Source organism: Cibotium barometz, chromosome 29 (assembly GCF_041138505.1).
Source record: "Cibotium barometz isolate CiBa-2024 chromosome 29, ASM4113850v1, whole genome shotgun sequence".
Classification (NCBI taxonomy): domain Eukaryota; kingdom Viridiplantae; phylum Streptophyta; class Polypodiopsida; order Cyatheales; family Cibotiaceae; genus Cibotium; species Cibotium barometz.
The window spans coordinates 15048214-15063176 of record NC_141074.1 but is presented as its reverse complement, the minus strand read 5'-3'; the positions used below and the strand labels follow the sequence as shown (position 1 = coordinate 15063176).

At 43.5% G+C, this 14963-nt stretch overlaps 1 protein-coding gene across 2 annotated transcripts in view; it reads right to left on the bottom strand.

Moving 5' to 3' along the window:
* Positions 1 to 393: 393 nt before the first annotated feature.
* The window catches only part of LOC147621890 (RGS1-HXK1-interacting protein 1-like), a 67424-nt gene continuing 52854 nt past the window's right edge, over positions 394 to 14963 (bottom strand). The window contains exons 3-9 of one of the 2 annotated variants that reach the window (XM_086822909.1): positions 12702 to 12779; positions 12537 to 12589; positions 6433 to 6516; positions 6271 to 6323; positions 6106 to 6170; positions 5919 to 5977; positions 394 to 701 (exon numbers count right to left, since the gene is read on the bottom strand). In XM_086822909.1, coding sequence (XP_086679035.1) covers positions 612 to 701; positions 5919 to 5977; positions 6106 to 6170; positions 6271 to 6323; positions 6433 to 6516; positions 12537 to 12589; positions 12702 to 12779 — 482 coding nt within the window. In that variant the 3' untranslated portion in view covers positions 394 to 611. The remainder of the gene's footprint in view (positions 702 to 5918; positions 5978 to 6105; positions 6171 to 6270; positions 6324 to 6432; positions 6517 to 12536; positions 12590 to 12701; positions 12780 to 14963) is intronic. The other variant, XM_086822910.1, reaches the window with a different exon arrangement.

The following is a 14963-nucleotide window of genomic DNA, read 5'->3' as shown; positions in this document are numbered from 1 at the left end:
ATTTGCAAATGAAATGTACATGAGAGACAGAGATGGAGTTGCAAATCGTACCTGAGATGGGTGCTTTTGGGAGCTTGATGAGCAATTGAAGCAATTTGTGAAAGAAGCTGGAGTGTTGCTAGGTTGAAGTGACCTAATGGGGTTAGCGGGGAGATCTATTTGAGATCAGTAGCACCCTTATAAAGTCCTAGCTTGCTTATTTTCCAAGCTAAAAACAATAATATATCCACAGCCTGATGCAAAAAAGACTTTACTGCCAAACCCAATGCGCTCAATACATCACCGGCTGCATGCTGCACTAACTTTATTACCACAGTTGATGGAGAATTAGTGGATGATTGTGACTCCACTAATTGTCCATTAGGAGTAGGTGACAAATTGCAGCCCCAAGACCTTATGATACCTTTGATAATGAGAAACATAAATTAAGTGTTTTTCACCATCCAAAGACAAGAATTTTACTTGAAAGGGATAGCTCCCATTCTACATCCAAATTTAGACCATCTCCAAAAAAAAAAAAAAAAAACCCTCCAATGGCTAATTCGTATCATCCATCCATCTTCAGCTCACTCTATATTCACCAAATCTGCATGCTCACATAACGATAAGCCTTATACAGGGATTCCATAATTAGCTATCTTTGAAACCTTCTTGGTCAAGCCATTTCTTTGTTGCTTAGCCTCCGCTGCCATAGAAGCAACCTGCAAGTCAGCGTTATGAATGTTTTAGCAGCATTATAAACTAGGGGAGAGCATAAAACAAAACTGATAAAATCTCAAATAGCGAGGCATCAAGCAGCAACTCAAACTCCACAGCAAAATTGTTTTCAAGAGCTCAAAAAATGGCAAATGTTAAAATGGCAAGCAGTATCACCAATGGAAAAATCTTTGCAAGTCCTTTTGGCTTGGATAATTAATACTTATATCTACATTCTTCACTGGAGTAGAGTAAAATCTGTAGAAGGGTGACTCCCACTACAGGCCTACTTGGGTAAGAAACTTTTAGATGAACATTTGAAAGTAATTGAGAGTGAACTAGCATGTACAGGTTCCAAATGCTCAAAAGAGCATTTAGATAGCCACATATTCTTAATTATCTCTGCAGCATAGTTGCCAAGTGTTTCACAAAAATGCATTTCTTTCAAAAATTTCATGCAACCCCAAAAAACCAAAGTTTTGGCCCTGATAAACTTGGCAACCCCTACAGAAAATACACACTGCGAGGCATGGTGAATAAAGGACAAACACGGCAGCTTGGCGAAAGCTGCTGAAATTTCAGAATCTGCTTTTTTTTTTCTAAAATATTAGGTCAATGAAGCCAAAATTGATGCTACCAACCTTTGACTTGGTTATGTTACGGTGTGGAAGAATCTGGCAGTTCAACCATGAATTCTCTCCATGATACCTGAATAGTATATGCTGAATTGTTCGGCTTGAAAGTAGTGAAGTACTCATCCAAGTTGTTAGAACAATGTGTGAAATTCTCTGTGGCGCTCAAAACATTAACCTCTTGCTTGGTATCACTGTCATCCCATGAGGGTAAGACTAAAACAAGTGTTATATTTGCTTTGGTAGTCTCTGTGTCTTCAAATAAGTCCACCATCGGTGACTCATCATGTTGAGATAAAGAATCCAAGGTCTTTTCAATAGCATCCTCTTGTTCTTCTGACGTCATGCTTGAAAAATCCTCGGTACGAAGTGTGGGGTTTAGAGCTTCAATGAAGGCATGAAGCTCGTTGTTGAGGACACAGAATCAATCCCCAGTATCGGATTAGTGAACTGTGAGATATAAGAAGCCAGAGAACCAGTTTAGTCCAAGTGACGTAAACAAGTTTGGGCATGAAAATCTGCATTGGCAAGAATGACTTGCTTACAGATGACCCGCTCAATTTTTTTCCACGTCGTAACCGTTTTTCCAACGTGCTGTCACCGTTGTTCAAAGTAAGGCAGTATCCTTAAGTAAGGATGTAGCAACGGTAAGGACCATATCGAGTCAAAATACAAGCGAAGTTTGTAAAGCCATTGTTCAAGTATACGCTTATTGTGTTGTCCTCCATAGGACTCAGGGGGTTGAATTTCAAATTTTTTTGTTTTACCAACTTCAAAAGACGATAAGGAATCTTAAGATCATCACCTTCCACCTTAGGAGGAATGTTGTCTTCATTGTCTGGTATTGATTCTCTAGAGTTGACTGCTGGTATAGAACTAGTATGAGAATGGCGATCCATCTGCAATTACTGGATCTAAGAAGCCAACGTGGCCATGGACTCTTGAAGCTACTGCAACACCTATTGCCAGTCGGCTCAAGCTGGATTGCCAAGTTGGTGGTTCTGGTCCTCCATAGTAGTAGGCTGAAATGAAGACTCTAAAAGTTGAGGCTTCGGGGGTTGTGGTTGCTGACGCCTTTGGGCCCTAGTGAGAACTATCAACAAGTGGGTTATACTGTGAATCGGAAAGGATAGGTTGCATGTTGGGGAGGATACTATAGACCACCCTGTATAGGTAGTAGAAAAAACACGTAGAACACATACCACTGGGACTGATTGTTGCCTACGAAGAGGGAGCAAAGGGGTTTTTATTTTTTGTAAACCATAAATCCTTATTTGCGCACCCGAAGTGTGTTATGCCTTTTGTGGGTTTCTTTAAGATCAAATGTCCACATTGTGTGGGTTGTTGTTTTGTTGTTTTTATTCTCTTTTTTAAATAATTTAACTGCCAAATGTTATTAAAAGAGCACACCAGCCGTCCCAACTGAGTTAGTGTAGTGGTCAAGCTTGTGACTTGTAACCTCTAGGTTATGAGTTCAAGTCCCACTAGGCTCTCTCATGTTATAAAGGGACACCTATGCTCGCTTGATGTGTTTGGTTGCTCGGGCTCTTGCCCCTTGAGCACTCGAGTGACTCCTCCTCCTCGGGTGGTGGATCACCCGAGATAGGAGGATCCATACGAGATCCCTCCGCTGTTCCAGCGCTCGACTCATCGCGGTGGTCATGGGGGATGCCTAATTCGTGGCTCTTGCCCGATGGTACATGGCCCTTGCCCAACCATGATAATTGGCTAATTGTTGGAAGGGGAAATCGGCTCCACCCACTTGAGTGGGCCCCGGGTGTGTACGAAAAAAAAAAAGGAGCACACCAGCCATGAATGTCACGGGTTCTTGTGCAAACCAGCTACAAAAAAGCTCTAAACGAAGGGGCCAGGAACGTGTGCTGCAGAGGCGAAGACCATGGGCTGACTTGCGTAGAGACATGAAGAGGGAGACTTGTGTTGTGTATGACACACGTTTTGTTTTTTTGAAGTTCGTGTAGAAGCACAAGCTACATGTGCGGGAGCCCCAAAACGCCGTAAAAGTGGGTTTTTTTATTTTTTGTGTTCTCTTGGTATAGACACCTTTTCTGGCTTAAAATTTCATAAGCCTTAATTTTATAAGGCTTAGTAATAGCCTTATAAACATTTACTCATAATGATTTTTTTTAATAACTTCGAACAGTCGTGGATTCAAAGGTGACGACTTCTATGTGATGACTCCGTCTGGGAGAGGGTAAATGCACCAAGCGATAGTAGGGATGCTTCATACAAGTGAAGAGGTAGCCGATTACAACCCTGAAAAGGCCAATAGTGCTCGGGTACCAAAATTGCAACATTCCATCATTTTTTTTCGTAGTGCATATTTGGGGAAAAGGTAAAATTGGACAAAGGGGGTAAAATTGGCAAGGACATCCCTCTCGTTCTTGCATATAACCCTTGCTAAGGCTGATTTTAGGATTAGGGCTAGCCAGTTTTTAGGATTAGGGTTTTTCTATTTCAGGGTTAGGAATTGGCTGTGGACATCGTACAAGGTTGCTCTGATACCATTCTTAAGCTTTTAGCTTAGTTAAACATTATTAAACATCATTAGAGATCTGAATACTTAAATACTTACCAATGAGGAGGTAGCTCAAGTGGTGAGATGTTTGTCTTGAGACTGGGAGGTCCTAGGTTCAACCCCCCCACCCCCAGGTGCTCCCTTGGCAGCATTGCCTACGGGCGGAAAAAAAGCGCCCATGAGCAGCAAAATGCATACAGAGATAGATTCGTGAGGTTCTCCGCTGACGTGACACGTTCCCATCACAGAGACCTGACATTCACTCCACCATCAGATCAGTTCTGGCCGAGGCGGGTATCGTCATTAGCTGATCACAGCATATCTCACTCTACACATGATCATTTGTCGATCACATGTACTGTCAGATGTTTTCATTTTACTCCTCCTTTCAGTTTTCCATGGCTCAGTATATCCATTGTACCATTGTATTACTTTTGGTCTCATAGGCCCTTGGGGCCTTCCGTAGACGTTAATATAACTTTCTTTCTTCTCTCTCTCTCTCTCTCTGCTTGGAAGATCAAGACCCCGAAGCCCAACCTATGACATATTAACATTTTCACTGTTGAACAAGAGGATGTTGCTGCTCATAACTCCATCCTAGCATAGCATGTGTTAATGGGGGTATGATTCAACTTTGGCACAATCAATGGCAACAACAGCCACCACATTCAAGTTAAGAATAGCTGCCCATGTGTAAAACTCTTCACACCAGGACTTCCCAAAGGCCAAAATTTGCGAAAAGCTTCAAACTTCTCCCTGGAAAGGGGCTTGGTAAACCCATCCCCCACATTGGCCCGTGTAGGCATGTAAGTCAAGGCTCTCTCTTCTGCATGGAGCCTCTCCCTGACATAATGATAATGCACCTCAATGTGCTTTGTCCGTGCATGAAAAAACGGATTGCACTGAGCATTCACAGTAGCTGTGAATGCTTCTTGCTTAGCTATGAAATGCATAAACTTCCAAGAAGAAAATAGTTACCACTGGTGGTTGACACCCTAGTGTCATAACATCCTGCCCAATCACTATCAGTGTAAGCGCTCAAGCACAAAGAAGAAGCATTGCTATAAAACAATGCAGAGTCCTGAGTGCCTTTAAGATAACGAAAGACGCTTCACTAATCAATAATGATAAGTACAAGTATGTGTACTAAAATACACTAGTCCCAAGGCTGAAAAGCCCAACACACAATAGTGTGTTCACACGGGAAAAAAACCCTCACCAACACAGGGTAAAAATTGCCCGTGTCTAAGACTGTTCACACCAGGACTTCCCGGAGGCCAGAGGCTAACAGGCTCCAGTTGATCAATAGAATAAGGTAGCTAGAGGTATAGGAGGTTGTCATTTTGGCCGCCATAACATTTTGGTCACAGAACATGAACTCTTACAAGAAACACAACACAATTGAGGTGAAACAAGAATCAGAAACTCACCTTCAGCTCGCCATAGGATATAGATTCAACAGCCAATCTCATTGATGCTCTTGAAGGGGCAGGTTCAGCATGATCAAAGACGGTACTCTCCAAAAACCTTCCAGGTGTTCGGCCACAACGCTAACTTACCCGGGGCCTTTTTGTTTGTTTCTTTTTTCCATTTGGTCCCACCGACTTTTCTACCTACAAAGTGTAACAGCTTTCCCCTTGCACCACTCTTCTCAATCATTAGATTAAGCTCAGCCCAATGATAAACAAATCAATTATATCTTCCATTTATTATGGCTTGTACAGCACCATTTCAATAAACTCTTTTGAAGATGTGTCCATGAACTTTCATTAGACACATGATTCTTGAAATGTAAGCCGTCATGGCACCTCATTATGTACGACCTTACAAACTGACACGTTACAACTACTGGAAGGCAAAGGCAGCTGAGAAAATATAATGAACAACACAGGATAATGACAAAACCAGATACATCATACATCAAGAACATTCTGATGGCACATTTGACACACTGTCAATCCATTCAAGGTTAATTTAAAGAACAAAGATTCAAAAATAATGAATGCTCTAACATGATAGGGAAAGCAGGTAACAAAATACAGATTTTTCCAGACCTCAGCTCGAAACCTCAAAGCATCTCGACCAGGCAACTCTCTTAGACTTTCCATTAAACCTGCACAAAGGAGTCAAAGAGGAAAGTAAACAATAATTGTTTCTGCCTCGCCAGACATGAGAGAAAGAAATCCCTGAAGTCAGAATATGCATGTATATGCATATTCAAAAACGTCTACTTTATCCAACCTTTTGCCTGACTTTCTGTCTTGTAAATAGAAGCTACAAGATTTTGGAGCTGGGTTCCCACTTGTCTACACAGCATCAAAAAAAAAGGTGCGCTCTGCAGAGTCACAATTATAACAATTGACAGACCCATGGAACAACTAAGAAAAGCAATGTAAAGCTACATACTTCAGTTTGGTTCTTCCTCTTAGAAGTTCATCTTCTGCAAATCTTGCTCTTTCCTGTCATCCAAGGTAATAATGAATGAATGACTTACAGAAAAAGCGTCTTAATAATCTAAACTAAAAAATCGACACTAAATTAAGGGCAAACCCAAAGCTGAAATCCAACCTCAAGCTTCTTGCTTTCATTTTTCAAAAGGTCCACAGACTGGCGTAGTTCTTTGACCCTTTTTTCAGAGCTTGTGAGTAGCGACTGCATAAAACACACAAGTCAATTAAAAATGTATTGCAAGTTTAACCTAACCGTCTACAGAGTCTGCTGTTTATGTTTTTTTTTTTCCGAAAACAAGATCCTTCTATTAGTTAACAAAAAAACAGCCTTCAAAGGCTAGATACAAACTCGCCTGTACGGAGCGAGGATCAAAGAACAAAAAACGAGCAAGGATGCACTTCTCCTCCGGCTGGCCGCTCTATGAGGAGAAGGCTATCTCATACAAGGAATGGGGGAGGGAATAACCACACAGGTGGTCTATAGTGTCAAGTGGGCTCACCACCATTTGTGAGAAAAGGACCAGGTTGCCAGAGCCTCAAGGAGGCTTCCCAACGCTTCCGCATATGGTCAGAACCACCTTGAAGCTTCCCCCATTGGCCGCGGATGCATGAATGATGTCAAGCTAGATGCTCCTGATGGACTCCGCAGGCGGGGTGGCGCTACCTTCGATGGCTTCGCTGCACCGAGCTCTCCAAATGTGCCATGCGGCAATGCTGCTACAAATCTCCCATCTCTGGCACAAACTAGAAGTCCAGTGACCAAACGATGGGGCTATGACTCGTACCATCAAGATGCAAAGGTGAGAAACTTGAAGGCTAGCCCCCCACCTTCCTCCTCATAAGCCATGACAACCTCGGCCTCAGTGGCCCAAGCAACAATGCCCCATGTAATAGTACGGGAAGAGGCTCTGTTCAAAGTGAAGATGCGGAGAATCCGTTGCCAAACCTTTTGAGCCTTCGGGCAATCCCAAAGACAATGTCGCTCAGACTCTTGGGGATGGCCACATCTCAGACATGTTATTGGTCTACCTCCTATGACCAACCGCCAAACTCCTTTGTGCCACCAACGGCCAGCCACAAAAAGAGAGTGATCTTCTGAGGTCAAAACTGTCCCAGAGCCTCTTCCAAAAATTTGAGAGAAAGTGCAGTGAGAGGCCCTAAGACTGCCAATGTCCTGCTGCTACCGGAATGCCCTCAACCTCGGGCATCAGGATCCTATGGCCAAGCCGTGCGGTGTATGCAAAAATGTGTTACCCGAAGTCTCCTCCCTGTCTGCAAGATCACACCAAGTCCACTCCCCGGGGTCTCACTGGAGGCACGTGATCATAGTCACATAGAAATGCGTTTCTGGGTTGAGAAACTCCGAAACCCCAAAAACGGCCAAAACGCCAGAAATGCATTTAAAAAACAGAGATTTTTTTTCGTTTCTAAAAAAACAAATTGTCTTTTTTTTTTAAATTTTGTCTTAGTGTTTTTTAAATGTTGGGCTCTCTCTCTCTCTCCGTGCACGACTTGCAGCCCAAACATCCTCCCTCTCTCTCTCTCGTGCACGCGATCTGTAGTCACCTCTTCTTCTTCTCCTCCTCCTCCTCCTTCTCTCTCCCCTGATTTCTCACAAATTCCCCAATATTCCCAATTCCCTAAATTCTCAATTGCCCAATTTCTCATAAATCCCCAATTTCTCACAATTGCCCAATTTCTCACGATTCACAATTCCACAAGTCCCCAATTGCCCAATTGTGACCACAATTGCCTAAGCTTTTACCATATTTTAATGGCCTAGCTGGCACTAGGTAGGCCTACAAATAAAGCTACAAACTACAAGTTCTAAACCATTTTATTGTATTATATAGAAAAAACTATGAAACCTCCGCGTTTCTTAGCCAAAAGACGAAACGTTTTGCCCAGAAACGTCAAAAACCCTGAAACGTTTCTGGTGACTATGCGCGTGATGGCCCGTCTCTCCCAAATCCATAAACGCCAAAGTCTCTCTCTGGCTACCTTGGCCGGTGGTGGATCAATGTGCCACTCATGTGCCTAGAATCCGATCACCTGTATGCTCTGTAACGTGCATCGCCTAAAGTCCTCCAAGGGGGGGGGAGGGGGGGGGGTTCTAATCTCACTAATCTGCCATGAGGTCCAATAAAAAATGTGAGCAAGGCGGAGTTCTCATTTGCGCCATGAACTGCCAAAAGAATATCATGCTTGGTGAACAGTCCCAGCCAATATAGGGGAATAGGGTCAAGGATCGAGGTCAACCACTCCGAAGGAATGGCAGAGTCGATGTCGAGCTTGAGTCTGACTCTACCCCGGATCCTAGTCAAGCTTCTCTCTCATGAGCCACTGAGGGGGAGCTGTCTGAATGTAAGCCACTCTCCAAGGGACCTAGTAGGGCCCGTGCTCAAAGCTCCCCAAGATACATGAAGCCGAGTGTCTAGCATGTGGCCACTAGGTAAACGGATCAGGGGGTTCCAAATCAAGGGTTGTCCAAGACGCTCCTCGAAGGCGACCGGAAGAGACTGCTAGAGAGTCGACCTGAGGTGATCCCAAGCTCGTAATAGACTAGCTACAAATCTGTCCTCAAATGCAGGGCTAAAGACACGGGCCCGCATCTCCGTGAAGATCCATCTAGTATTCTGCTGTGCCAAGGGCCCCCCAGACTCAGTGTATGGGTGGATATCTTGGCCAAGAGGAAATCCTTCCATGGCTTGCCACCTGAAAGAAGTCCTCTAACAATCAGCTTGCCCAAAAGGGCACGGCTCTGAATGGTGGGGTCGATGATGATCAAGCCCCCTCTGTGGTGCAGTCGTATCATCACTCTCCAGGCCACCTTCACCTGGGCAGCCTCCTGTCTCACTGCCAACCCACAAAAAGTTGCAGATCAACCATTGATCCTTACCAATGCAGGCCCGTGAGAAGGCCCAGCAAGAAGTAATATACCATAGTGGCAAGAAGAACCTAGTTCGCCACCACCACTCGACTGGCTAAGGAAAGCCTCATTGAACTCCAGTACAGAAGCTTCTTCCGAATGCTCAAAAGAAGAGGGGCTAACTGATGCTCTGGGGAGATATCGATACCCACCTGGCACCCAAGATAACGAACTAGAGTGCCACTCTGGATCCATTGGAAAGACTCATCTCGACGCCAAGCCAGGGCGAGCGGAGAGACAACCCAAAATACACACGACTTGTGCCAGTTGATCTGGCTCTTGATGTGTGACAAAAGATCTCTATCGCCTCTGCAAATCTCTGAAGATTCCCCATGTTTCTTATAAGTATGTTGTTGTCATCTTACGAACTTTGAGTCTAGCAAAAACTACTCACGACCTTCGCAACAAATAGAAAGAGATATGGTGCCAAAGGACATCCCTTCCGGACCGAGCGAGAAAGGGAAAATCTGTCACCTCTGGCTCCCTGAATGAGAACCTGACTACGAGAGGCTGAGTAGAGTCCAGAAACACCACGGATCCACTCCTCCAAAAATCCCATCTGGCGCATCGTCCCCTCCAGAAAGCCCCAATCATCTCTATCATAGGCTTTTTCAAAGTCCAGTAGGAGCACAATGAGATCGTGCTAGCGCATCCTAGCAGAAGCTTTCGCCTCCCAGAAAGTGAAGATATTGACCAGAATGCTGCGATCATGGTTGTCACGGTACGAAAATACGATACCGTACGAGAATTTTTGGTACGATATGAAATTTTCAGATACCGTACGATAAAATACGGTTTTTATTTTTTACACTTACAACCTATGGAGCTTCAAGCTTGAATGTGAGGGAAGGTTGGGAGGGGAGGAGTCTCCAGTGCTTGAGGAACCAGAACATGGATATGTGTCTCTCCCAAAAAGAACCTGGATGGGTAATGCAATACCAAAGGTCTCCCAGTGTACCGTTTATGACTAAGGGACCGTCCTTGCACAAATACGAGCAGTGCATACAGGGTGATAGGTTTAGGGACTCCTCTCTAGATCAAAATGGCCATGTCCAAATCTTCTCCCTCATACATAACTTGAGAATCTAACTGTCTAGCCTACCTATACCAGGGATCTTCAAGTGATGTAGCAAGATTCTCTCATCCTACCAATCAAGTGTACACTACCAGTCTACCTCGCCAGATTTTTTAGGTCTCTCAACAACCCCATATGGAATACTGAGTGGACACGAAAGTTGCGAAGTCTTGCGAGCATTCGGGATTTTCGTTACGCAAGGTTTCTATATTTTTTTAAAGCATTTGGAATTTCCTTTTTCAAGGATTTTTTTTTGGGGGGGGAGGGGAGGGAGGGAAACTCGTACCATACGATATCATACGGTATCGTACCGTACGAACCGTACAGTACGAACCCATTCGTACCGGTACGAGAAACAACTATGGCTGTGATCGTGAAAAAAACATGTCTGAGTATCATAAATCAAGCCAGGGAGGAAGGACTGAAGTCTCCGGTTGATGGCCTTGGCCAAAATCTTGTATAGGCAGTCCCAAGGAGAGTGATGGGTTTCAGCTGCGAATCTCCAATTTGTCACCACTCTCTTTGGGAATCAAGTGTATCAAACTCTCTAAAAGCTGCTCTAGCATGGCACCCATAGTCATAATCTCGTTTGAAGGCTGCTCTAAGGCCACCTTCCATGAGATCCTAGTGACAAAGAAAAAAAGAGACTGAAAGCCCGTCTGCTCCCGGGCATTTGTCCAGAGGGAGTGCCGTCAAGGCCTCTACCAACTCCTCAGCTATGAAGGCGGTCAATAGAAAAGTCCAGAGAGCAAGGGAAACCACCTCTCTCGTGTGCCGCACCAGACTCATACAAATCTTTGCTTCTACCCATCAGACTCATGATGAAAGGCAATCTAGATGCCTTGAAGTTTGAGGAGTTGGTTTCTGTGCTCTTGCAAGAAGAGAAATCCAAGCAAAATAGATCTATCATGCGTATAGGAGATCGGGCTTTTGCTGCCAATCAACAAAGAGGCATAGTTAAATCCTTTCCTCAGGATAGTTACGAGCTGAAATCAAAGTCGTCAGGCAAGGCTGCAGACAAGGAAGGTGACAAGCCAAAGAAAAAGGGAAAAAGTATCTATTGCAGTAAACCTTGTCACTACATTAATGAGTACACGAAGCGGCTGGAGAAGGCGAAAAAGAAAGACTCAAGTATGGATGTAGCTGATGCGTCAGCATCTAATGCAAAAAACAACAAATCTGCAAACTATGCACAGGATGGGTGGGCTTTCATTGTGCAATGCAACTACTTTAGACAAGTCACGTGTATAGATTATAGATTGCACACCAAACATTGTAGCTTCTACATATGAAATTTGTACTCGCGCAAGGTCGAGGACTTGTTTCTAGGATAAGTAATGATCTCTCTACCAATGAAGTGATACATGTTTCTTCTTGGGTTCATTATTCTATTCATTTACATAATATGTTGGTTTGTATTTTCCTCAAGTTCAATGTACTCCTCTAGCATATTTGCACAAAGGGGGGCCCTTAGAACACAGACAGAGAGTGCCATGCCAACGGATCTTGTATACATACTCGAAGAGAATGCTTGGAAGCTTGTGCAAGGATCATTTAAATGGTATGTTGGTTTATAATTTCCTGGAGTTGGATGTACTCACTAACATATTTGCACAAATGAGTCCCCATTAGTACAGACATGTGCATACTTGAAGAGAACGCTTGGGACCTGGGCAAGACCTTGTACCAAGTCTCTGCAACAGGCCTAGTTGTTCTCAACAAAACAAGGAATATCTATCATGGCATTACCGACCACCTTTATTTCTCTCTCCCCCTTTCAAATACCTAGTGTCTTGCCTCGAGGAGTGTTGTTACTTGCCAACCCATAGTACACTACTGATTTACTATTGGGACCCTTGCCAGACCCTCAAGCTATGCATCATTGTTTTCCTGATTTACTAGTAGGACCTTTTTCTGAGAGTCCTGATAGGATCTTTTTAATTCCCAGAAGTATTGATAAGACCTTTTTGGCCACAAAACATATCAAATTAGGCTATTCTTAACCTGAATATTTTAAAGAGAGCCTTATCTAGATAGATAAAGATTGATTCAGCACTACAGACAGGTACTCACAGAGTGGTGAATCTGAGAGTTAAATGAAAATTAACGACAAATCGATAGAACCACCCCACAAGACAGTTGATCATGTATAATGCATGACAAATCAAGGAAACATCCTTTATATTAATAACAAATTGAAAACTTTACAGACAGATACCTCTTCACTTTGAAACCGCCCTATGGTATATCGGAATAAAAGTCTTCTCGGCCCTGCACATGTGCATCAGAATTTGTGAATTATTAACCAAGGTTGAAAATACAGATCACTAAACAAACAACTTGCTGATAATTTCTCTCTATGCAACAAAAAATGTGACTTTACGTCTCATAAGGAGAAGCCCTGCACCAGCCATCACACTGTACGTGATTCCCGGATGATTGCCAGCAATTTGCAGTCCCTCTGTCTTAAACAAAAGGAACTACTGCAGTCAAAGCAAGCTACTTTTGGTAAAAAGTGCAACAAAGGGTATCCCTAAGAAAGCAGCTTTTATTGCAGCTTCCTCTAGATCCCATCACCGAACTTGCAGCAAAGCAAAGTGCACACAGTGACATATTCAATGATATCCAAAGTGTTTATATTATCCTGCATGTTTATATTCAAACAGCTTGGGCACTATCAAGCATCATAGATTTTAAACCCTGGTTTTAATGTGTAATTCAAAATCATCAGGACCGTTCCTCTGAAGCATTTGCATGAGTCGTAGAGACAAGGTGGGAGGTGTTAGCATTCATGACGCCAAGTGCAAAGAGAAATTAGGGTTTTCTGAAAGGCTATGGCGGAAGGAGGATAGCTGTGGTGAGTGTATGGAGAGAGAGAGAGAGAGAGAGAGAGATGTGACAAGCGCAAGAGAGAAAGATTGCACAACTCAAATGATGCTCTATGATATAGAACCACCCAAGTACATTCTTTTATAGGTATCAAGCCTTATCTTTTGACCAAAACCAAATGACACTTAAAAAGGGTGTTCACACCAACTAACTCTGGAATACCCAACAAACCCCCCTTCAGAGTGGTGGAGGTGATGCATGAGTCCTGACAAACCTTCATTAGTCATAGTGATATGGACTTTAAACTGCAATCATGTGATACAAAAGAACACAGTGATGCCAACACCTGAACTCCCATGTCAAGCCTGATATAAGAGCTTGACCACTAGATGATAGCCTACATCAATCTATCAAGACAACCCCTCCCTGCTTTAAGCAAGGGTAAAGAGGGAATGATGGAGCGTTACAAAAACAAAACACACAAAATAGTTAATTCAAACATTCGTGGACTTCCCAGGCAGAGAACCCTTGACGCAAACATAATAGGGGGAAAATTTTTTGGAAGTTTAAAAACTTTCCCTCCGACGTATGTAGGTGAAGAGTAGTCCCTTTCGGACACGTTTCCATGCTAGTGCAGATACAGGTTTTGTTTAGTGGAAAGCAATGATGCCCTAATGTAGATGCTTGGACCTTCCATAGCACTACAGAAGCTCCAATTTGATGTAGGAGGCTTGATTTTGAAAACAACCCCAAATTTCTACGGATGTTGAGCTTCAATTTGATGATTTTCTCCATATTTCCCCAAATTTTTGCACATCCACAAGCTTGCTTGTAGGTATTAGGTTTACACACACACACACACACACACACACACGTGTGTGTGTGTGTGTGTGTGTGTGTGTGTGTGTGTGTGTGTCTATATATAAACATTAAAATCTTGACTCTACATAGATAAGATTATTATTATTATATAATATATACTTTTGGATTTTTTGACAAATCTTTGAAAGCCATGGTACCCCTACCTTATCATTTGAAGGTAGGGAGAAGGTAAGAGGCTAGAGCCTCGCGAGTCCTTGTTGAGATGAGAACTTGTTACGTGAGTGCTTTAAGCTTCTACAGTCGACTTCGACCAAGCAAAGGTTGATGGCTACATCCAAACTCCACAGCCTACAGGTACTCTTAATGTTTAATACAACTGAACTTTGAACTTTTGAAGACTATGTTGTGCAATGCGCATTGTGTGGTGCTATTATCTATAATGCTATAGCAGCTAGATGATGGCGAGAAGATGGCCAGCCGCTACAACTATACGTCTCACACCTTAATGTGAATCACTCTATCTAGAAGAAATATGTGGTAACATGACTGCGTTCTTCTTATTCCCTTGGATCACACCTGAATTTTGTGAAATGTCGGGACTCGATATTGAGCAGCTTGGCAAGAAGCTTGCCTTTGTCAATAGAAAAATTACGACTCATGTAAACATAGTAGGTGTCAAAGTCCCCAAGGGTCTCCCTGAAGAGCAAACCTGCAACAAGACCCGAGCCCTGCAAAACAAAGCCATAACCGTGAAGGGGGTGTAGGCCTGACTCACCACCCAACCATGACAACCATGGGAAAAGCCCACATGAACTGGCTGTCCCCACCGAGCCACAAGCTGAGCTAACTAGCTAGACGCACCGACCAATCTCTACCCCATGAAGTCCCATACCGCCACGGAGCTACCCTTGCGGGCCTCGAGACTACTACCGGCCTCGGCTGCATAAAGCAGGTGCACGCCTGCACTAGATCCAGGCTCTTGACCACAGCGCTC